The sequence below is a fragment of the Chelmon rostratus genome, chromosome 17, assembly GCF_017976325.1.
Source record: "Chelmon rostratus isolate fCheRos1 chromosome 17, fCheRos1.pri, whole genome shotgun sequence".
In the NCBI taxonomy this organism is placed as follows: domain Eukaryota; kingdom Metazoa; phylum Chordata; class Actinopteri; order Chaetodontiformes; family Chaetodontidae; genus Chelmon; species Chelmon rostratus.
Genome location: NC_055674.1, coordinates 14,414,767 through 14,439,194, shown reverse-complemented (window position 1 = coordinate 14,439,194; position 24,428 = coordinate 14,414,767). Strand labels below are relative to the sequence as shown.

Genomic DNA, 24,428 nt, shown 5'->3' with positions numbered 1-24,428 from the left:
CTGAAAAAGATGAGCACATCAAAATTGATCCATTAGTCAGAGCGACTTTGGTGATTGTGGGATACATTCTGATGTTGGACCTGTTTTGAGCCAAAATAATAATAAAAGAAACATATTTCAGCTGGAAATCAGCTACTGAGCCACTAACAATTTTTACATCTATTATTCATGTTTAATTAATTTATTCACATATCACACATGTTGACAAAATACTGTATGTATCAGCTGCAAGGGCCAGACTGACAAATGATTACTACACACATCTCATCCTGAGCCGAAAGGCAAACTTCTCCTATTGTGGCTGTTCAGTGAGACATGGAACAGCTAGAAATGTATATGTGTGCAGTTGGCAATGAAAATCTATGATTCTAACTGCACTCACTGAGGTAAGTTACTTGAATATCACTCATCATTTTCAATCACTGTGGTCACATGAGACCGACCTTTGAGCAGCAGGAGAAGAGGTAGTATCACTGATTCTCACTGCGTTCGGCTCTCAGCCTCTTCACATCTCGTAGAGGCTGGTCTGGTCACAGCCGTCCCAGTTCAGCAGCTCCTTTCCCTGAAACCATAGCTGGATCTCCCTCTGTGCCCCCTCTAATGAATCACTGGCATGAACCACGTTCCTTTAAATGACCCACACAAATCAACATATTACCTTCGAGTAACATGTAATACACTCACAAGTGGCGACACCTGGAAAGTGGCAGTCTCATGAGGTTATTGTTTAATCTTGTACACATAATGCAGTCAAATGGCATCATGTTACCTGCTGACATGAACGCTGAAATCTCCTCTGACAGTGCCTGCCTGAGCCTCAGCTGGGTTAGTATGCCCCACCATTGTACGTGATGCCTGGATCACTTTGTGCCCCTCCCACACCTGCACAAAAGTAAAACACAAAATAAAAAAAAGAAGATATTCAAGACTCATTGAGATTTGTAGCAAGTTCAACCGAATGCAAAGGCAGAAATAATAAAAGAAAGAAGTAGAAATAAGGGAGCATCCCACAAGGATGCAGAAAGAGGAGCGCTCACCATGACAACCACAGGCCCTGAGGTCATGTAGTGCAGCAGCCTGGGATAGAAGGGCTTAGTCCTCAGTTGACAGTAGTGCTGCGACAGGAGATCCTCGGACACCTTCGCAACAGACGCAGCTACAGTTAAAACTTCACCAGAGAACATGCACATCACACAAACACATTTATTTCAGACTTCCGTACCTGCAACATTTTCAGGCCAACCAGCTTGAAGCCCCGCTGCTCAAACCTCTGGATGATCTGTCCAACAAGACGACGCTGAACTCCATCTGGTTTTACAGCTATGAGAGTCCGCTCCCTCACACCCGGAAGACCTAGTGGGACACACAGAATAAGACTTCCACTGACTTCTACAGCTCTGACACATGCACAGTGTAACCTACAGAGAAGAGAACAAATATTGACCCACACACACACTTACACAGGTTTGCATGTCAAACACAGATGAACTACTCTTTGTGAGTAGTATGAAATAGGCACATCTGATATTTTATGGATTTCGATGCTTAGTTGTAGTTGCGCACAGAAGAAACTGCAACACCAGCTGCTAATGAATGGCTCCGTGCTATCAATTACATACTCACGTGACGCGCCACTGGAGGAAGTCAGTCTGCTGGCATCTAACTTGAGGACGTTTCGTTCTGGGAAAAAGTTTTGGGTGTCGTTCATGGCACCGTGTTATACCCATTACGCACAATGCGCGCAGGCCGTTGGCCCGATGAGGCACACCGCAGGTCACTGTGTGAGTTACCTCCACCATCATCCCTATCTTCTGTGCCTCTAACCCAGTTCCAGTTCATGACCCCATAAATTTGGCAAGCGATTTTGTTTTCGCAAACGGCCCCGTTAAGTTCAGAACAAATAAACGCAGTGCATCGGAGGTAAAGTGTCTTTGACTCAGTGCCAAAAATGTTTAATAGGAATCTGTTTTCTAAATCTAAAGAAATAGATATCATGTCATCATCACACATTCGAAATAGACAGATGTTTTAAGTGAAAGTCCTGGTAGAGTCAATTGATCCTTAATGAACACCCGCACAACTGCAGTGAGAAATAAAAAAAATGACAAAGTAAAACCGTTACTGAGCGGCGAAAATATATATTCAGCCACTTACTTGAATAGCTCCTGTGCGCAGCAGCTGTGTGTCCATGAAGCAGCGCAGTGGGACACCGGGACAGCAGACTTTTAGCGGTTTCTTGATTCCCGAAATGAAACTGCTGAAGAATTCTGTTAAAAATGCACCGCTGCAACATGGCCGTGTTTTGACGTGTGTTCTGTCAGCCTCTAGAGAGAGAAGTCGACCCTCCTCAGTCAAAGCTCACCAGTCATCCCCCTGCATGCCTGTCCCCCTGAGTGTCACTCAAACTGAAACGTTTTTAACTCCAGTGATGCCAAACGTGTCAGCTGCTCTTGTCTGCAAACAAACTTGCAGACACGACCAATTTATTCCAGCACTGGCTGAGAAATGTTTCATGTGCAGGGACCCGTCTGATTCCATCATTAGATTTAGCAGTGAAGAGGAGTTATATGTGTAAACTTTTTCAGGATGTCTTGGAATGAAACTTCATCTTCACCCCAGCAGTTGTCTCTTTCCACAGCCAAAGAACCAAACGCTTACCTTACACTTCAGTTTCTACAGCTGGATCTTTGAAAACATTTTAGTTTGACAGCATGTCCAAACCTTAAAGCTCCAAAATTATCATAATCATGACGTGACACTATTAAAGGGGTATTGCAGCAGCTGTTCAAGGCATTGCCATGAAGGTAGTGGACTTGCAGAAGGGGTAAAAACAACAAAACGAACCCTCTTGGATTATTTTCAAAGCTCCAAAACTGTAGGCTTGTACACATTAAACACTCTGTGCCATGCAATTGCCTGGTCTTTCAGGCCCCACACAGTTTGTAAAGCAGGCTAGAGTGATTGTCTCCATCAGCCATAGAAGACACTGTTTTCAGAGGATTTGAAGTAGTCCCCAATAGTAAAGAACTAAGTGATATTGACGTATATAATTCCAGAGATAAAAATCTTAATGATTCCCAGACATTGAAGTCTGTTAGAGTTCCAGCAGCACTAGATGGAAGCTTAATATCTTGCAAAGACAATATCCACAACTTTTACATTAAATACATAACTAATATGTGGTATATACGACATCAAAATTAGATTTTGAGCCAAAAACTGTCTCTAATCAAATTGAGGGAGTCGAGCAACCAATTTCTTTGGCTGTTTCCCTTGTAGCCCTGTAGGTTGTGCTGTGTCACATGAATCTGCAGTCTGTCACTCAGCAATCACACACAGCCAATCGCACACAGTAAGAGAAAAACATAACCGACTGCAGCCTGCAGTCTTTAGACAGCAGCCAAAACAGATTATCCATCACCATATTATCTAAGTTCTTGGACGGAGGGACAGCGACACACACCAACACTGTTCGACTGAAAGAAAAGATGATGCAACATTTTGTGTCGAGTTTGTGAAGTTGTTTAATTGTTCTTCCTGTCCTATCTTCTGCATGCTGTGTCCCCACACAACGCTGGTCACATGCCACGCATAAAACCTGTCTGTTGATGCTTCATCAAGGCTTCCAGCAATTCACAAAATGAAAATCTGTTCTGCTTTATGCAGTGGCTCTGTCAAGACCCAGGCCAACTATCTGACTATTTGTGCATGTGTTCTAAAAATGCATGACTGAAAAACACTACTCAGCAGTTGAAGTAGATAAATTTAAGTTAAAAGCAACTTTTAAAAGATAAAACTGACAAACGTAGAGTAAAACAGTGTAAACATACAGAAAAGTCGTGAATCTCTTAATGAACCGCTATTCTCACAAACAATACTGTAACAGCACAGCAAGAGTAAATAAATTCATGAAATAACAAATACCTGAGTTTTACTAAAAAAGCACTTTATTAATCAAGCAGGTTTTCTCTTTTTCAGAATGGAATGATATGAAAGATCTTAAGTTGAGAGTCCGTCTCCTTTGGAGATGAAAAAAAATTGAAGGCAAAATGAATAAAAGCAGACATTTTAAAAACTCAAAATGAGTTGAAAGTGCTCAGTCCCAGCCCAGCTTTGTAGCGGAGGCGTGGGAAAGAAGGCCTGGCTCAGACTGCTCCAGGTCTGGGCGAAAGCCAACTGCAGACCAGGTTTACATTTCTTGCCAAATTATCATTGGCAACACATAAGGAGGGCGCTGCTTTTTAAAAAATAATTAGGCGCCAACCTTCTACAGTAGAAATCAAAGAGAAAAATCAGCAGCATCCTCAACCTCCAATTACTCAACCAAACAATGTGTATTGTTCCTTCCTATTACGTTGAATAGGTGGAGCAAAGCTGAATTGGAGAAGGAGTGTCGGGCAAAGTGGTCAGCACAGGCAGTCCTTGATCATAGTCGCTGTGTGGAGTGGTTCAAGCAGTCATTGTGCTATAGCTTGATGGTGCCAGTGGGCAGGCTACTATTACACAGTCTGTAGTAGCGAAGGTCATTCACCAGCCGCTGCACGCTTTGAGTGAACGAAGGCAAGTCCTTGAGAATGGAGAGAAAAGTTCAACAAATTAATTTACAGAAGGGACAGGAGTTCAGTGACAGTGTTAAGAGTGCAGAGAAGGAAACAATATTCAACACTACAGGCTAACACAAACACACTGATGCTAGGAGTGACACTGAAAATGCTCCAAATCCATTTTTAAAACATAGTTATACATGATTTCATTATCAAAGCTACTCTATATGACCAAAAGTCAGGGGACATCTCTAATTAACACTAATTATTGAGTTAATTATTGAGTTGAGGTGTTCCAGCCACACCCATTGGTAGTTGCATAAAATCAAGCACATAGCCATGAAATCTCCATCTACAAACATTTAGAATATGGAATGGGCCGTAAAGAGCTCAGTGACTTGAAATGTGGCACTGTCATAGGATGCCACCTTTGCCACAAGTTGGTTAGTGAAATGTCTGCCCTACTAGATCTGTCCCAGTCAACCGTGAGTGCTATTCTTGTGATGTGGATGTGCCGACAACTGCTCAGCCACTAGGTGGTAGATGCTTAAAAATGTCATCTGTTGCATCATTCACTACAGAGTTTCAAACTGTCTCTGGGAAGCAACATCAGCACACAAACTGTGTCAGGAGCTTCATGAAAGGCGTTCCCATGTAAAAGCAGCTGCATGCAAGCCTCACATCACCATGCTCAAAGCCAAGCCTCGTCTGGAGTGGTGTAACACACTGCATGCTGCAACTGGACTCCGGAGCAGCAGAAACATGTTCTTTGGAGTGATGAATCATGCATTGCCATCTGACAGTCTGATGGACAAATTTGGGTTCGGTGGATGCCAGGAGAACACTAAAGTTTGGTAGAGGAAGGGTAATGGTAATGCGCAAAGCGAGGTCCATAAAGTCATGGGTACTTTGGTGTGGAGGAACTCGACTGGCCTGCTCAGAGCCCTGACCAGGACCTCACTGAACATCTCTGGGAGGAATTACAAGGCTGACTGCAAGCCAGAGCTTCACATCCAACATCAGTGCTTAGCCTCACAACTACTCTTTTGGCTGAATCCAGAGTCTTGTGGAAAGCTTTCCCAGAAGAGTTGCAGCTGTTGAAAAGGGGTTACCATATGGTTTTAGAATGGTTTGTATAGTGAGCTCATATAGGTGTGATGGTCAGGTGTCCACTGGGTTTTGGCCATATGTGTCAACTGGCAGCAAAATACACTGCCAGTGTTGGCTATTAGGTAGTAAATAAAGAAATCCCATAGGTCATATGTTAGCTTTGAAACTGTGATTTCAGTACAATTCAGTTATGTGGGATGAAAAACAATGTTAGTAAAAAATTGTACTCTCACCCGTTCAAGCTTGAAGTTGCGTGCGAGAACAGCTCGCTGGCTGGTGTCCACACCCTGGCAGCCATTGAGGAACTCTGGCATGAAGGCCGAGTAGAAGGCATCAAAGTCGACAGAGGCCATGTTGTAAATAGCAACAGTGATTTCCTCCTGAAGAAGGTCGTGACTCTTGTGGAGAAGGACCTGAAGCAGCACGTTGATGAAGTGGAAGAGCATCGAGGTCCGGAAAAGCTTCTAAAGCACAACAAAAGCCAAATAATGACAATGGAGTCACTGTAGCTCTCAATTAATCAGTGTGATTGTTGTCTTAATTACAGGTAAAACAATGTTATCAAATATATTATTAAAGAGTATAATTCTGTCTGTGGGGCTTCAGATTTTGTGCAGGACAGACAGACAGACTGGGGCCCATTCACTGTCGCTTTAATTACAAGGGACTAGAACAGGGGTGTGCCATATGAAATTGTTCACAATAACATCAGTATAATTCTTAATATGACAAAAAAAAAGTATATGATCCGACTTGTTGTGATGAAATACTGTTATGCACAACACAGCAAACATGGCTGAAAGTGAAAGTAGCACTGCTACAGGCTCCATAGAGGAGGAGTTGGTTTAAAAAAGGGGGGTGACTACAGTACTGTGGAAGTGGTTTGGTTACAAAAGATCAGATGCACAACAAACCATGTAACATGTAAGAAGTGCAAGAAGGCTGTAACAAAAAAAGGGGCAATAAAACTTATTTCACCACCTCAAGCAGAAGCACCCGATTGAGTACTAGGAAGTCAGCTCAACAGCTATTGTGTATTTATTTAGTAATATTTCTCATGTGGTCAAGAATATTGTTGTCTCAGAAATACCCTGAAATATCATGATACTATTTTATAGCCATATTACCACACCCTACAAAGAGCATTTTCTTTTTTATGTTTTTAAGTATCTTATTATATAAAATTGTAACATGCTTCCTACTAAGCACTGGGAAGAGGAAAAGGTAACACTGATCTGGGTGCTGCCATGTGTTCTCTGTCCTACTGACTGATAACCAGATATTATTTTTCAAAAAGGGAAAAGCCAAAAGGAAAAAAAAAAGAGACACCTTTCTGCTGCACCTTGAAAACACTGACGTATAAGCTCAACTTACTCTGTGATATAACTTGTGCTTGCTGTTGAGTGACTCCAAATAGGAGAGGTTCTGCTTGAAGATGTGGATGTCAGGCTGCAGGAAGGACTGCCCGAAAGCCTGGAAAAGACATTTCAGCACAAGTTAAGAAAATAAACGATGATAGATTTAACAATGGCCATCCAAAAAGTATGCCATACTTTAGCCACATGCATACACACACCTGCATGGCAGCTGTGAACTGGGCCTCATTTTCCATGGTATCTTCAGCGGCTCCTTTTTGGACACTTGTCAAGACTGAAGTTTTAAAGAAGTACCTCCAGTTTTGGTGGAGTATTTGGTATAGCAACTCAAACATCTCTGCCTTGACATCTGGGGAAGACCGCTATCAAAGACAAGACATTCAAAATTTGAGAACATTTCAGAATTCCTAAATGTCTTGTTTCCACTGACCAACTATTGATCTGATTACTTTATGTGATACCAGCAGTTTTCCACAAAATTCACATTAAAGAGCAGGTACATTTTTGCATGATTTCTAAAGGAAGAAGTGACACTGCATGCTAATTCTAGGCGCTAGCAAGCAAATCAATCCAGATGCAAACACAATCAAAGCCCAGGATCAATGTTAACTCAAGACAGGTGAGCACCAACTGACCTCAGCCACAACCGGGTAAACCTGTTCCATGCACAGAGAAAGGATGCTGGGCAGGAAGGGCTTGAAAGCTTGACCAGGCTCTTGCACCACCACCTGCAGGATTTTCAGGAACTTCTGCACCACTCTACACCCTGCACTGCCCTCTTGCAAAATACTGGCTGCCAGCTGTTCCCTGGACAACATACAGGTGACAATGCATTAAATTGTGTGATACCAACATTTTCAGTGTTTGTCCGGTGCAAAATCTTTGTATTGTTTGTACAAAATGTGAAGTTATTTATTTATTTTAACCTGGTGAACATGCTGAGGAAAGTGTGGATGATCTGTCCTGTGAAGGCAACACCCATCTGGACTCTTAACGCCTGAAACAGCGTCAAGAAGAAGGCCAACATCTCATCTGTCACATCTGGGAAAGAGAAGTGACAATTAACAAAGCTGGTCAGTCAGACAAACTGTTGTGTTTAAGTTTCTTATGACTTGGATAAATTAACTGCATTTAGTTAAATAGCTAATGAGTACAGCTATTTATTATTTCTATGCAAACAGAGTATGGTTTTGTTCTGAGCCTGGGACAAAGGACTCTTCTTAAAATGATAAAATTTTCTTTTACATGACCACTGGGATTTCGCAAAAAAAGTTGGGACGCTGTATAAAACGTAAATAAAAACAGAATACAATCATTTGCAACTGTGTTTACTGACAGTGGTCTTACAAAGTCTTCCTGAGCCCATGTAGTAACATCCTTTATATAATCATGTGCTCACAAAGTGGTGAACCTCGCTCCATCCTTGCTTTTGAACGACTGAGCCTTTCGAGGATGCCGCTTTCATATCCAATCATGATACTGTCACCTGTTACCAATGAACCTGCTATTTACCTGTGGAGTGTTCCAAACAGGTGTGTTGGAACGTTCCACAGCTTTTCTTTTTTTGCTCCTGTCCCAACTTGTCTGAAACATGGTGCTGGCACCAAATTCCGAATAAGCGTAACAAAAATCAATTAATTTGATGAGGTTAAACATGAATGATACTGTCTTTTAATGGTTTTCAGTTAGGTATATGTCAAAAAGGATTAACAGAGATTATCTCATTTTTGTTTTTTGTTTTTTTGTTTTTTTTTACACAGGAGCCCAACTGTTTTGAAATCTGGGTTGTATAAATTCTGCTTGCTACATTACTGATTATGACACTGACACCAAGTCAAGACAAAAGTGTTTAGACTGTATAATGACATTGATCTGGTCTTTTGTTACATGCAATGTTATCATCTTAGACATTTTCCCAGTACAGTGCATACTGGGATACTTAGATATGAAGGTACAAAAACCAAATGGATGGATCTTCATACTGTGATATCTTTTTTTAACTTGAGGTGGACAGAACTGTAGATGAGACACTGACCTGGCTGCTGAATAAACACTGGGAAAAGGGTGAGGGACACTTGGACAGACTCCTGAAGACTCTGGTAACAGATCTGACGTGACTTGGTGGATTCCCCAGAGATGCTGTCTACAATGTCTCTGAGCACAGGCAGGGTCTGCTGTATCACTGCTTTCACTGAAATAGAAAAAAGATGAGATTTGACATTTGAACAGGACAAAGGATGGTGGGAAAAAGGTGTCAGTATAATAAAAATATCAGAAAAAAAAGAAAGAAAGAAAAAAAGACTGACTGTTATTTAGATCCGGTTGCCGTGGAGTAATGTTCACAGTCGCTCTTAAAATACGATACTCTCGAGTGAGTGCTGCCAGGAGGCTGGTATGGTTGCTGGAGCGAGTTTGCCACTGCTGCTCATTCTCTGGTAAATTGGGCCACGGGAGCAGCAGCATGTTGGACAAAGCCCTACACACCAACATATGAGCCTGTGGGCACACACAAAGATACAGAGAGCAATTACTTCATGTATTGAAGACATTTCCAGAACTTCAAACATTTTTAAAAATCCACATGCTTTTAATCATGATGCTAGTGTAGTGGTTTCATTTAAAGAGAAATTGTGGACACAGAAACTGACAAATCATCCATCTTATGAACTATGTAAGTTCTATGAAGATAGGCCTACGCATCTACTTGTAAAAATGAATTAATTCTGGTATTTCATTTTTAGTACTAATTGAGCCAGAAGACATGCACAATAAAAACAACAAACATTTACCTCTTGGGGAAGTCTGCGGGTTTGATTTTCTGTAGTAATGAGGTTGAAGATGTTCTGAACAGCTGGCAAAGTGACCAAGAACACAGGCCGCACTGTAGACGTTATGGAAACCATCAGATGGCATGCTGAGAGCAGCAACTTTTCTGGTACCTGAAGATAAAGACAGAAGTGTTGAAAGAAGAATCATTTCCACTCTGTTTGTCTTTTCACTATCTAAGCCCAAAACTAAAACAAAACTAAACATATTTTTTAAAGTCACTCAATAGGTGCACACAAGCTTTAAAAGGGGTGCAAAATCAGTCTTAACTACTTGTCAGGAAATGCTCTTTCATATATTTTTTGACCAACAAAACAACAACCTCTTTACTAGGGTCCCAAAATCTTCTAGTAGCTTGTTGCATGTTACAGCGATTTGAAAGTCTGCTTTGTCATGTATGCTTTGTGTCTCACCATGGAAACGCTGTCGATAAAGCTGCACTATTACAGGTAATTAATATGTTATGTACAGGATGTGAATAAATGAAATTGCACCATTTTATTATAGTAACACTCCAGCAACACAAAAAGAAACTCCTGTCAACATGGACTGCAAGTTTTAATTGTTACTTAATACTTTCCATATAATACTGCCCCTTAATGAACCACTGTTTCAACATGTAGCCAACATCAAGTGTCCATGAACTGCATTTTCTTACATTTGACCCATGTCCAATTAAAATTTTATTTGCTGCAAATAAGAGATTCTGCATAAATCATATTTAAAAATGTTTAAATATTAAGGTGATATTTAATAATGACTATATCAAATACAAAAACAAAGAGTCAAGCTACCTTAGCTGTGATGAGTGGGCTACTGGCATCTATTGCAGACGTGATGAGGTTGATGAACTGGCTCTGATTTTGACTGTGGACCTCACTGTAGAACTGTGCAAGCCAATGAGAGTAGGCTTGCAAAGCAGCAAGGGACTGTGCATGTCTGCAACAAACAAAAACACACACACAGTTAATAATAACAATAATGATAATAAACTGTATTTGTATAGCACCTTTCATACAGGAATTGCAGGTCAAAGTGCTTCACAAGAAAGAAATCACCTGCATCAAGTGGGTGGTTTACATAGAAAAGACAGAATGGATGTAAAAACAGACAAAAAAATCAATGTAAAATAAGATGGGGAATAAAACCCACTTGATAATGATATTAAGGATGAAAATAAAAATGAGGACAATGCATAAAACCACACACTAAAATACTACATAATAGGTAAAAACAGATTACATACAGAGGCTATTTTGTTAGTGAAGAACAATGCAATGTTCTTCACAGTTTGATGTAGAGAACTGTAGACAGGTAGGAGCTGCTGAGTAGCTGGTCAGTAGTGGGGAATAATGTTCTGGGGTTTCCAGCCTTCCCTAATAATCTTGGAAAAGTAATCCTTTCTTGCCAGATGAATTGCTTTGTTAGACAGTTATGGCTTTGCAAGTATTACAGTTAACTGTGAACCCAATTGAAACACTGACTAAAACATACTTTCCAAATCTACACTTTCGTTACTGGCGATATGTTTTATATGTACATTTATATATTTTTCATGTATTTATAAGAAACACTGAAAATATAAGATTTAAATACAATAAAGATTGGTCTGAATTTCCATCAAGCCAGTCCCAGAAACTATTCTGTAACTTCATTTTGTAAAACAGAAGTATTGGCAGCCAAGAACAGGAGGCAACTGCACCTTCACACTGTGCTGACAGCCAGGGCTGCTGTTCAGTGGCTTTTGTTAATGCTGTGAAATATGGCTGTTAAGTGTCTAAGTTCAAACAATCAACAGTAACTGTTCACTGTTCACACACTCACTTCCCTTTATCTCAGTGCAGAGATGTCAGTGACGCATTTGATAAGGCAATCTTTTTGTCTTGCTATATGTAAGTGAAGCAATTGTTCTTATATACAAAGAGTTTGACATCACCTTAGGGTTGAGGTTTGCTTTAAACATGCGATACTCACACATCAATGAGGTCTGGCTTGAGCACAGAAGGCACAGCGGTCTCCAAGTCGTAAAGGCTGGTCTGGGAGCCGTAGCAAGTCACTTCAACCAACCTAAAAAAGAAACACATGGTCAGTTTTGACATTTTGCCCTTTAAATGGAGCAAAAGAACAGTCGACCACCACTTATTATAAATACACACCACTTACTACAGTATGAAAAACAGTGAATACATTTTAACACTAAAAAATTTAAACAGCAACCAACAAAGTTAAGAGTGAGTTGAGATTTCGTAATACTGAATGCAGAATGTGTGTGAATGTGCAGAATGCCTTTAGTTTTGTTGACCTCATAATGTACGACCTAGAATCACTTCTTAATGTTTTGATGGAGTATAAGGCCACTGACCTCTCCACCACTGCCAGGGCATCACTGAAACGTGCAGCAAAGATTTCCCCGATGAAATGCTCAGCCAAGCGTCCGACAGCTTGCAGTAGGGAGCTAAGGTCCCTGAGAGAACAGTGAAGTCGACGGCAGTCGTTCTCTGCAGAGATATTAAGCCTCCGACCTGAAAGAAGAACATCATGACACGCCATCCTAACATTTTACTACATTGAATTAGTGTCACCAAATGTGGCAAAACGCAGGAAAAGAAAGAGAAATTCTGAAAAATAAAGGCAAGGTTACATACTTGTGCCAGTGGTGACAATAAACTGCTGCAAACCCATGTATACGTCCAAATTTTCTTGGAGGACTGGAAACTTGAGAGAGAAAAGAAGATAAAGGAGGCTTCTACTGAGTGGGATATATCACCACACATTTGAACATGTAATAATAAAATTCATAACCACATGAAAAGTATGAGGCTTCTTTTGAATATTCGTTTTAACCTATTAGTATATAGACACATCATGAAAACAGCAGAGTACAAACATGAAACATGCACAATACGGAATTGAAAGACAAAAAAGGAAAAGAAGAACCGTAGAAAAAAAGACTATTGGCAAATAGAGAAGCCAGTATTTTGTTAAACACTGCAAGTCAGCTCCTGGTATTTTCCCTCTTCTAGTTTGACATGTTGTTCTCACCTACACTGAACCAAAACATTGATTCCAAAACGCAAACTCTTTGCGTGACATTATCTAATAAAATTATGTGATTTATAGTGCTGTGCTAGGCAAATCAATTGTCTAGCTCCTGTCTGTCATCTGAACTGACATTTACTTGTAGAAATGAAGGGAAGCACTTGATTCTAGATTTCATATTCAGCAGTGTGACATGTCAGCTCTGAAAAAGTGCTCAGCGCATTTGCACTCTTAAGTTACAGTTCACTGTAAAATTGAAATTCAGGAGGAAGAAATCATAAAAGTGGAGTAAAAAGCCACGTTAAAACTACCACCAAAACATTTTAACTAAAAATTGACTTCCACTGGCTACTTTAATATCTAATCTTAAAACACCTTATTGTAGGTGTTTGTCATCAATTTTACCTATTCTTCATTTGCCAGTGAGTTATCTGGTATTGCAGCAAGATATATTAAGCATCCTTGTTGTGGATACCTATATTTTAATAAAAAATATTCGACACAATAATTTTGAGAAGTGGGTAAACTGTTGACAATTACTATGTTTGATGTGACCTGATGTACAATGTCAGCGCATACCTGGTAGACAATCAAGGCCAAGTGCTTTAGCATAATATTCAGCAGTCAGTATTGCTTTAAAATGTTGAGATGCTACAGTGTTCACAGAAATGTTTGGTGTTTAAAGGTTGTAGGAATTCATGCAGCTAGCAAACATATTTAGAACCCAGGAAATACTTGAAGAAAGTCTACTAGTGAAGCTAATTTGCACCAGTAAGAATTCTAAAATGGTCGTACTCGAGGGAAGTCCACCTAAAAATGCAAAATGTAAAAGTGACACCAACAATAATCTCTTACCAGAGTAGAGAATGCATGGGATGGGAGCAGCTCCATCACCTTGGCTACCACCTCCAGACTCTGACGCAAGTACCTTTGCCACTCGGTCTGTTGCTATAGTTACCAAATGAAGGAAGACATTCAGGCTTTGAAGTGAAAGATGTGTGCATGTCTTGAAGTGCTTAATACGCTAATAATATGATTAACTTCACATGGCTTCAAGAGACAGACAGTTCATACAGTATTATTTAAAAAGGTGTAACTGACAGACTGTGAACTATATGTAAATTGTTCTTACATCATCGTCCAGCGTTTCATCATCCAGCTCTTCCAACTGGGCCTGGTTATATCTGAACTGTATGCGATTCAGAACTTCCCTTAACAGAAGAACTAAGGCATCTTTGTACCTATCCAACCATACACGAACATATTACATTTTAAACAAAAGCAGCAACAAATACAGAACACCACATCAGGCACTTTATACCCTTGACTGTCAATATTTTATAAGGCTGCACTAATATGAGATCATTAATATTTTTTTGTTCAGTGTTTCAGAAATCCACTGAAGTTCAAAAGGGACAAATAGGTTGTATGAGCGACTTACCTGTTTAGAACACTTTCTCTGTCAGCAAGTCTGCTTTTGATTTTGGTTGTTAGAAAATCCAAAAAGACGCTCCATATATCCAAACAGGCAAAGTAGCCTTCATGGGTAGGCTGTAAATCCAACGAGAAGAAAGTTTTCTAATCTGTCAAAACTCATATTTTGCAGGAAACCTATAGAAATAAACAACCTTTGGTGTACTGCATAAACAAATGACTGTGACCAAATAATCAATACCTGGTTGAAGGTGTACTTGAAAAGCAGCGCAAGAAACTCCACAATTGGAAACTGAGGACTGGACTCAATCCGCCTCAAGTGAACACTGACAAACAGCCGCAGAAAATCTGTGAACTTTTCCAAGTAACTGCAAGATGAAAGAGAAAACATTAACAAAAGATTTAAGTTGCCACAATGATGATGATGAAGAGAATGTTTTTGCATACACAGTGCGTATGCAAATGACCTGTAGCAAAATACGAAACTCCCACCTACCACCTGTAGCACTCCGGGCTGAGGCCATCAAACAGTTGGTAAGCCGTAACTAAGACCCATATGTAACCAGTCAGTGTGGTAGATGGCGAGGGATTCAAACAGTTCGGTACCTTGACCCCAAGTTATGCCATCGAGCGCTACTGTGACTTAATGCATTTTAAATTTTTACATCACAACTACCTGTCACTTCATTCATGTTGACTGGAGACAGGGTTCCTGTTATCTGGTAATTAGTAATTAGTTTTTATCAGGAAAATCTGTTGATGTCCAACATATTTAAGGCTGTTGAAAATAACTGCCCAGTTAGTTGTGAAAATATTCTGGCTCAACATGCTGTTTTCCCTCACTGCTTCTCTGATGTCCTACCTCTCTCTCACTCCTCTCTCGATTGGGTGAACAAAGGGTTTATTTTGACCAAGCAACAGCTGATGCCGACTTGCTAAAACAGTGTGAATACAAACCAAGAGATCTCACCTCACCACAAAATTAACCACTCAGTTGCTGGTTAAGTACTAACCGAAACTGACTACTTCATACTTTATATTCTCAACTGGTCGGTAATATTATTTCTTTGAACAAGGCTGGGAGCCCACATTGTCAGAAGATGTCACATTACCCAGCCCTAATTTCCTTCTTGACAATACAGAGTGAGACTGCGGCTCGTGTGTCCGCACAAACTACACAACAACAAATAACAAGCTTGTTAGATAATGATTCAGATGTCACAGATGAGGTGAAGTGATCAAATGAAGGTCAATGACTTATGTCCAGTCTGCAAATCACTATCTTGCGCAACATAATGTTATGTCAGCAGCTTTTGGTTAGGACTGTGTAGAAACTGAGTTTGCCAACGATACAGACCAAAATCGTTTTAAGTTTTAAAGTTAGTTATAATGGCATGGTATTCAAAATAGGCAGAAAAAATAGGCCAGAATGACACACATGTGACAGACTTGCGGTACATGGCTGGATAGAGGCAGCGCAGGAAGCAGCAGTGATGAAAACAAAAGGTTATTTTGCAATACATACTACTGAGAAATACAACATCCCAACCACTGACTGGAAATTAGGTTTGAGTGTAACAAAATTAAGTTGCAGACCACATGCTGAAATGGACATGTGAGAGTACACTCTCTTGTCTGCAAACACTTAGACACAGTATGCAGAAACATTAGTGGCAATTAATGGACTGAGCAATACCTCTCATCGAGTTCCTGTAGGCGGCTCTTGACTGTATGAGCGTTATTCTCTCGTGTCAGCCTCTGTAGGAGAAAGAAGGTCTGCTGGAACATGCGCAGCAGGTACTCCTCAAAATCCATTGGCACACAGTTCTTTGACACAAGTTCATTCACACAGGTCATGGCGAGTACGCCAAGTCGGGCGCGATCCACCTTGTTGCCCTCACTCTGCTGTCCGTTTCGCCCTCCTCCATTTGATGTTGGTGGCATTGTCCCTGGATTAAGCTGCCCATTAGAAGAGGAGGAGTTGGAGGAGATGAAGGAGCCTGTCTTGGCCTTTGTCCGAAGATCACAGCCAAAACGTGCAAAATGGAAAATGGATGCCAGCAGGGTGGGTGTGATGCTTGTGGACAGAGGGATCCAGCTGAACAGGTGAGCCAAACACTCCAAAACAAGACAACAGAGCTGCTGACTGTCATTGTCCAATGTTGCCATGGGTTGGCAAAGCAGCTTTGAGTACTGACTGCCCTGAAACAAACTGCCCAGCAATTCCACTGGTAGATTGAAGAGACAAAAAAAAGGTCTTGTTAACACACAAGACAACAATGGACCGCTTAATAAAACGCTCCCTGTAGTCATAACTGCTCTAGCAGGTCTTTTCAGTTTTAGGTAGCTTAAGGACAAATCACTTACCACTTTCTCCTGAGGTGGGGGAGGGGGGTGGGGTCGAAGCTATGACACTGTGCTTGTCCCAATAAGTCTCCAAGATACCTGCAAAACAAGAAGTGACAAGGACCCAATTATACACACATTTTGAAGGTTTTCCACAAAAACATTCATTCTAATTGTCAGCCTCAGATTATTTTTTGGCAGATTTTATCCTTGGCCAAGTTTGGACAATTTTACAAGTCAGATTTAAACCTCATTAGTTGGTTGGTACCTCAGATGTGCCTTTCAAATTGGATTGGATTTCAGATTGTAATGTAAAGAAATATGTAAGATTGTTCTCACCTGTCAACAGTCCAAGCACTGTCGGTACCTGCTCCAGCAGAAGTTTACGAAGCTCATCTTTCCTGGCAACACTCAGGTCTTCTCGAGGACACGCAAGTTCCTCTGATGTGGTTTTCAACATCACCAACCCCAATGGAGCCAGAGCTGGGGACTGGATCAACTGCAGTTCACAACAGAGTGACACACAATAGCTCTATCAATAAAGATAAAGAACACTGAATTTTGCTCAGCACCAAGAGATCCTTCAAATCAGTTTCCAGACTGTTCCATGTAGCAAACTGTTCCATGCCTCATAGCAGAGGCTGTCCATTTAATCTAAAACAAAGACCATGTCTGCTACCACCTACCATAAAATTGATACACTTTTATGAAATGACCCATTAACCTTAAGACGACAAGTGAGACAAGATGCATCAGGATCTACTGTATGTGTTGTTGTTCACCTTGGCTGAACAATTTCCTGTGGGGAACGTTAATCTGTTACCTGTCTGCTCATAATCTGTTGATATACGGTGAAAGAGGAGATGCTTTTAAAAGGCAAACTTTTACATTACAATGTATCTAGGTAGACACTAGACATTTCCAATCAGCAATGGTTTTATTCTTAGGCTAGCCCCTTGCTGTGGAGGAAAAGGGAACTCCAGTGGAGACTTTTTTATTCAAATTTACCCAGTGTAATTCAATGCATTTTAATTTAGCAATGAAAGTAAGCTATTTCAGTCCCTCTTTGAACTGAACTGACTACAATGCTCTTTTTCAAATCTGTGCTGTGGCGCAATAGTCCCATCTACCAAGCAGGAGTATAATGTTGTAAGATTGAAAAAGAAAAAGAGAAAGAAAGAGAGACATTTAGCAAGTTTTTGTGGGTGGTAATATAGCACTTGTTCACATACAACCACATCCTCATAACATACGGTAAATACTTTTTTTGTAGACTTCAAATGCTAAATAACGAAAACACATTGCTCCAAATGTACAGAGTTAGATTAACAAAAATACACCTGAAATGCACTTTAAATAAATTTGACATATGTGCAACACGTAAAGGGAGAGGAATACGATAAAGCAACATCAATTAAGAACACATGTTGAGTAGGGGTGGGCAATATGGCCAAAATCTTCTATGCATGGTATACAGTGGCTTGAAAAAGTATTCATACCCCTTGAACTTTTCCACATTTTGTCACGCTGCGACCACAAACAAATATATTTTATTGACATTTTATGTGAAAGACCAACACAAAGCGGCACAAAATTGTGAAGTAGAAGGAAAATTATACATGATTTTCCAATTTTTGTTACAAATAAAAAACTGAAAAGTGTGGTGTGCAAAAGTATTCAGCCCCCCTGTGTCAATACTTGGTGGAACCGCCTCTCGCTGCAATTACAGCTGCAAGTTTTTTGGGGTATGGCTCTACCAGCTTTGCACAGTTAGAGACTGAAATTTTTGCCCATTCTTCTTTGCAAAACAGCTCATGCTCAGTTCAACCATGGTCTCATCTGACCCGAGCACCTTCTTCCCCATGTTTGCTGTGTCCCCCACATGGCTTCTGGCAAACAAGACTTTCAACAATGGCTTTCTTCTTGCCACTCTTCCATAAAGGCCAGATTTGTGCAGTGCACGACTAATTGTTGTCCTGTGGACAGATTCCCCCACCTGAGCTGTGGATCTCTACAGCTCATGGCCCTCTTGGCTGCATCTCTGATCAGTGCTCTCCTTGTTCAGCATGTAAGTTTAGGTGGACGGTCATGTCTTGGTAGGTTTGCAGTTGTGCCATACTCTTTCCATTTCTGGATGATGGATTGAACAGTGCTCCGTGAGATGTTCAAAGCTTGGGAAATCTTTTTATAACCAAACCCTGCTTTAAACTTCTCCACAACTTTATCCTTGATCTGTCTGGTGTGTTCCTTGGACTTCATGAGGCTGTTTGCTGACCAATGTCCTCTTAACAAACCTCTGAGGCCATCACAGAAAAGCTGTATTTATGCTTAGGTTGGATTACACACAGGTGGACTCTATTTATTTGATCATTCAGTAATCATCAGGCAACTTCTGAAGGCAACTGGTTGCACTCAGAGAAAAGGGGGCTGAATACTTTTGCACGCCCCACTTTTTAGTTTTTTCTTTGTAAAAAATTTTGACAATCATGTATAATTTTACTTCCACTTCACAATTGTGCGCCGCTTTGTGTTGATCTTTCACATAAAATGCCAATAAAATATATTTATGTTTGTGGTCGGAACATGACAAATTGTGGAAACGTTCAAGGGGTATGAATACTTTTTCAAGTCACTGTATATCGCCCAACCCTCATGTTCACTGTAACAGAAGCTATGGTTTTGTAGCCCCCAGTCACTGATGATTAAAACCTAGACTAAAAATATTACTAACCCTAACCCTATCCAATTCATCATTAACAGATACAAAATCAGCAGGTCTTACCTGAAGGGTGTTTGTAAAGAAATCATGGTAGAACATGGGCCAGTCCTGGCGACCAATGTCCACAATGACTTTGCAAAGTTTGTTTCGGATGAAATAGGGAACCACTTTGTGCTGAGCAAGCAGGAGTTTGGGAAGACAGCTTCGAATCTCCATCTTGTCTTGTGAAGCAACACCGATCCACATCTTGTTCACCAGGTTCTGAAAATAAAAAGGGCACAATTGGCTGTCAAACTGTGTCTGAGGGAGACCACAAATTTATACCAACATATATATTTTGAAACAGTTCGCAAAAATCTGTGAGAGAATGAGTAGATCCTTTGAATTACGATTCATTTAGCAATTTTTTTGAACAATTTAGTGCAGAGGTTGCATTTTCTTCCTTTATATTGACAGAGCCTTAAAAATTACATCCTAATCTATTGTTACCGATCATTTAAATTTACATTTTTTACTGACAGTGAGACATAGCAGTGCAATAAGCACATATGAAGCAATTTTACAGAATTAGACAATTCCAATTAAAATATGAACAAACCATTTACAATAAATTAAACTGAACTTAAAATGACCTACTGTAACCTTGCCTGAACTCAAACCTTTTTTCTCATCTGCATGAACTTAAACTGGGTGCTCGTTTGAGTCTAATAAAAAGCATCTCAGCAAGGGAGATTGCTGCAGAGGCGATTGCCTCAATTTTGTTGTGAAGGCTGAACATTCACTTTGATACCAACACTGGAGACTAGAATTGCCAGCTCAACTTCAGCCAGAGTTTTGAATTTGGGGAACATTTCTCCTTGGGAAGTGACCAGATGTCAGCAAGACTCTCTGAAAGTGGGATTTCCTGATCCTGCAAGTGCTCGCTTCTTTAGGGGAAAATCCTGCATCATGCCTTCCTTCTGCACCAGTGGCATGGCCCATAGCAGTGTAGCAATATAGCCTACCAATGCAATGGCTAAAGCCAGTTAGACAACAAGGTCATACATGTGAGATCAAAGACAAGACAAGACGAGTCTTAGTTAATTAATATGCACACTCACCACCAACTGGGCAGAGGGGTCTACATGTAGCTATGGACAGTGTTGCATATGAGTTACTTGACATTCTGGTAGATAGACCTCAGTGTTCTAATCCGTCAAAATGACAACCTTCAGACTTTTCCGTCATAGTTTAAAAAAATCGAACACTGACAGAAAATATTAATGCAACCCCTGATATAGTGCCTACCAAAAATATTTTTCTTAAACAAAAAAAAAAAAAAAAAACCCACTGCAAACATAATGCTGCAAATCAAACACCTAAATTTTGAGATGTCATTGCCTAAATTTAAGCACTGACATCTCTGATATGTAGTAAACAAGGTAAAAGTATGTTGATAGGGGATCACAAGATGTTTTGGCATTTTATCAGATGCTAAATGTATTGTACATTCAGGTAACTTGTTTTTAGAATCAAAAAATGAGGAAAGAGGAAAACAGCCTGAAACAAATTATTTTCTTGGTATCTATAAAACAATAATTTTCTCTGTGTACTGTCTTATTTTCAAAGCATAAAAAGGTAAAGATGGCCCTAGACAGGACTAAGTACTGAAATACTTATCTCCCACCTACAGGACTTACTTCAAATACTGTGAGGCTGTACATCATCACATACTCATTCCGAGTATTGGAGAGGAAGAACAAGCAGTGGCGCCACGCTCCAGTCTGCTGTGCAAAGTTATTCAGCAGCTCTTCTGCAGAGAAAAGGAAGTAGGCATGATCTCTGAGAGAGGTACAAGACAATGTAGTACTTCACCAGCAGACAGACGGAAAGTAACACAGGAAGTATATAAAAAAGCAACACAAAACATACTTTAATAGAAAGCAAATAATTTTAGGTCACATTAAACACTCTTCAGTGACAGATGGACCTACACAACAATATACTCCAGAATATAGTACATATAGTATAGTATTTGGGGATCCAGGCTTGTTAAGGTAGATAGTGTATGTGTCAACTGGGAAGGAGTATCACATAGGGATAAACCTTTACCACTTGACAAATTTTTATTCAAAGATAAAAGGCTCATGCACATTATCCTTTTATCAAAGAACAAGATGAGATCCACAACGTGATACATTTCACTCTGAATAAAAGATACCTTCAAATTTTAATTTCTTATGTTAAACTGAACCCTGGGGACAAACGTCATCAATTCAGCTTGATTTAACTTGTTTGAGTTTTCATTGTTTTAGATACAAGACCTGTGTTTTCTATTACAAACCAAGCTGCTCGAAACACAAACCTGAAAATACCTGCTTGTAATTTATAGTAGTAGGTTTTATGAGGCCAAACTTACCTATTTCTCTCTTTCGTTCATTGGTTGTGCAGCTGTGAAAGAACTCTGTCATAAGGCTCTCCAGCGCACGCAGTGATGCCTCCTCTGATGCCTAGTTGGTAATAAAAGGTCATGTTAAGCATAAACTGCACATTTAGCCTCTCTATTTGACAATATGCATTATCCAAAACACTGAATGCTGTATAGCTGTCATAATCATCTACCTATTAACCTGACAAAAATCACCATTGAACCAGTATCTGTTCAGTTGAGAATGACAGATTAAATTAAGTGGAGTTGATGTCATACAGTATACATGCACAGCAGACCATCTTAAGCCTCTCCATTCACCTGGTAAGAGCAAGAACCCCATCATCACAGACAGTTAAGAGAAAAAAATACAATCAAGTATCCTGTTCTAAGCATTTATTATGCAAAGTTCTCATCCATTATTTTGTTAACCAAGAATGCAAATAACATGTGGCTGTGTTGACTGTTTTAAAAAGGAGACGTTTGTATATTAGTGCATGCAAGCATATGTACGATCTCACTGAGGAGGGTCACTTGCTGAGCTGGAATTTACTCTCGCATGTCCACACCTGCACATACCTACAGTTGGTCAATGTTCAACTGTGCAACTGTTTGTTGTGTGCATTTAGGCATTGTGTTGTCAAAGTACAACTCACACAACATGAGAATTCTACTGTTCACAACGCAATCTGACTTTCTCATATGGTTTAGCATTGAGCTTTGCAGGAGAATTGCAGTCGAGTTGTCATTAAAGCAAACCATTTATGTTATATTAATTGCATTACTACGCCTTGACAGGTGGAGGAAGCTGGGCCCTGCCAAGAAAAACTGAGATAGCAAATTGCGATTTTAAAGAGCAGCTCCTGTGTCAGGCGTGTCTGAATTCCTCAAATAAGCCACAACTTGCCGAGGCTGAACACAACTCAAAGCAAATATTCGCTTTTGCAAGATGGGCGTCTTGTATCGTGAAATGGCTTAAACGAGCTGTCACAACCCGTGAAATACCTGGCCTCTCGCAAACCGTTATGTGACCTAGAAGACGTAATCGTTGTGTATACAATCATAAACCATTAGCTAACATGCATGTAAAAAATACATTGTTTATATATATGTACATATTTAGGTCTTCCTGTTCCTATATTCTAATCAAAAGCCTGTGCACCACGTTAGCTACTAGCATATAAAACAGGAAGACAACGCAACTCAGAACATAATGGACGTTATATTGTACTTACCATGTTTAGCTGGCACAGATGCTTTCTTCAGTTTACTTAGTCTCGGATTAATTGCAGTAATAAGCCAACATTAGCTACTTAGCTAGCCAGTTCTGTAGCTAACGTTAGCTAAGGTGTTGCTGGCTAACGTAACCGCAGATGGGGCTCATCATGGTCCACTCGCCTGCTTAGGTCGACACCGCACACACAACTAGCTTGCAAAGGTTGGCGTGGCTAACTTTGCTTACAATTACAACGTTTAACACTGAGTTAATGTTACCTTGCTCGAATAAAACGCGTTCGTTTACCAAGCACATAAGCTTAACATTGAATCAGCTATCTCAAACTGGCAGGTTAGCTGCATTGTCGTGCTATTACATTTACCGTTGTAAAATACAGAAATCTAGCTTTTGTGCCATAACTATCACTAGCTCCAGCACTGGAGAAATGTGCAACGTTAATTAGCTTTCTATTGCAAGCGTTTTGAAGCTAAGTTACCCCGTTGCTAACGTTGCAGCGGAAGGCTAACTTGCTAGCTTTTCTAGAAGGATGTAGGTATCATTTTCGTTAGCTATGTTAACTTAGCTGTCAAACGTTGCCATGCTTCTATGACTGTTGGTCACGACAACTTGTATTTACCGTTTCCAATTTTAAATCGGGTGAATATACACACCTAAGTTATCTATCGGACAAATGTGTAGTAACACCAAATATATAATACTATGCGCATTAGTTCCTGTTATTCCCCTTTTCAATGCTTAGGGCGGCTCAAGAATACAGCTAGCTTGCTAGTTACAGGGTTTGCTCCCCAACTTCCTCTTCAGCTGCAGAAAACAACCAACCCCATCAGCTTGTGGCAAGTCAGTCACAACAATAAAAGCACGATCTCCGGTTATATCTTTCAAACTACACCAGTTTTTGACAAACACTACAAAGACAACGTTTCTGAGTAACACTGGCTATCAGTGTGCACATGAATTTAAAAAGTGAGTGGCGATTAGTTACAAATTCAAGAAAAAATTGCCTGCTCAAAAAGCTCTGAAAATATATGAAAAATGTTATAGTATTGTTGTTTTTTTTTTTTTTTTGCTAGAATAGAGCAAGCCCAAACAGGGGCAAGGCCAAATACAGAAATATGGTTGTCATGCAGGGGAACAACGTTACATAATTACAAAAAAATGACAAGGGCAAAAGTATAAAACGGATATTTGGGGCAAGACAGCATGGAAACATACACCCCCTCTTAAAGAAACAAATCTAATGGCTGTTTGTCCTCCTTGGAGCCATGTATCTGTAGTGCTTTACTTCAAAAGTAGCCTGCACTTTTGGATTTTGCATTTAGATTTCTCTCCACCCCTCAATGCACCTTTTCTTAAGTATAGTATCCAGCTTAACATTGCTACTTATATGTAA

General features: G+C 40.1%; 2 protein-coding genes across 2 annotated transcripts; both read right to left on the bottom strand.

Annotated features, from left to right (window-relative positions):
- Positions 1-505: 505 nt before the first annotated feature.
- Positions 506-2,293, bottom strand: nme4 (NME/NM23 nucleoside diphosphate kinase 4). Its single transcript, XM_041956346.1, has 5 exons — positions 2,155-2,293; positions 1,223-1,353; positions 1,038-1,139; positions 770-882; positions 506-626 (listed from the first exon to the last, which is right to left on the bottom strand). The coding sequence occupies exons 1-5, from the start codon at positions 2,291-2,293 to the stop codon at positions 506-508; spliced, it is 606 nt and encodes a 201-aa protein (XP_041812280.1).
- A 1,218-nt stretch (positions 2,294-3,511) lies between these two features.
- Positions 3,512-23,826, bottom strand: xpo6 (exportin 6). Its single transcript, XM_041956345.1, has 24 exons — positions 23,037-23,826; positions 21,793-21,883; positions 21,074-21,186; positions 19,458-19,655; positions 17,015-17,174; positions 16,697-16,774; positions 16,026-16,557; positions 14,571-14,697; positions 14,337-14,446; positions 14,028-14,136; positions 13,751-13,843; positions 12,502-12,571; positions 12,219-12,378; positions 11,831-11,923; positions 10,651-10,795; positions 9,820-9,969; positions 9,337-9,526; positions 9,066-9,221; positions 7,957-8,071; positions 7,666-7,837; positions 7,231-7,392; positions 7,029-7,127; positions 5,888-6,118; positions 3,512-4,567 (listed from the first exon to the last, which is right to left on the bottom strand). Exons 1-24 carry the CDS (start codon positions 23,037-23,039, stop codon positions 4,466-4,468), a joined length of 3,459 nt encoding a protein of 1,152 aa, XP_041812279.1. The 5' UTR covers positions 23,040-23,826; the 3' UTR covers positions 3,512-4,465.
- Between the last annotated feature and the right edge of the window lie 602 nt (positions 23,827-24,428).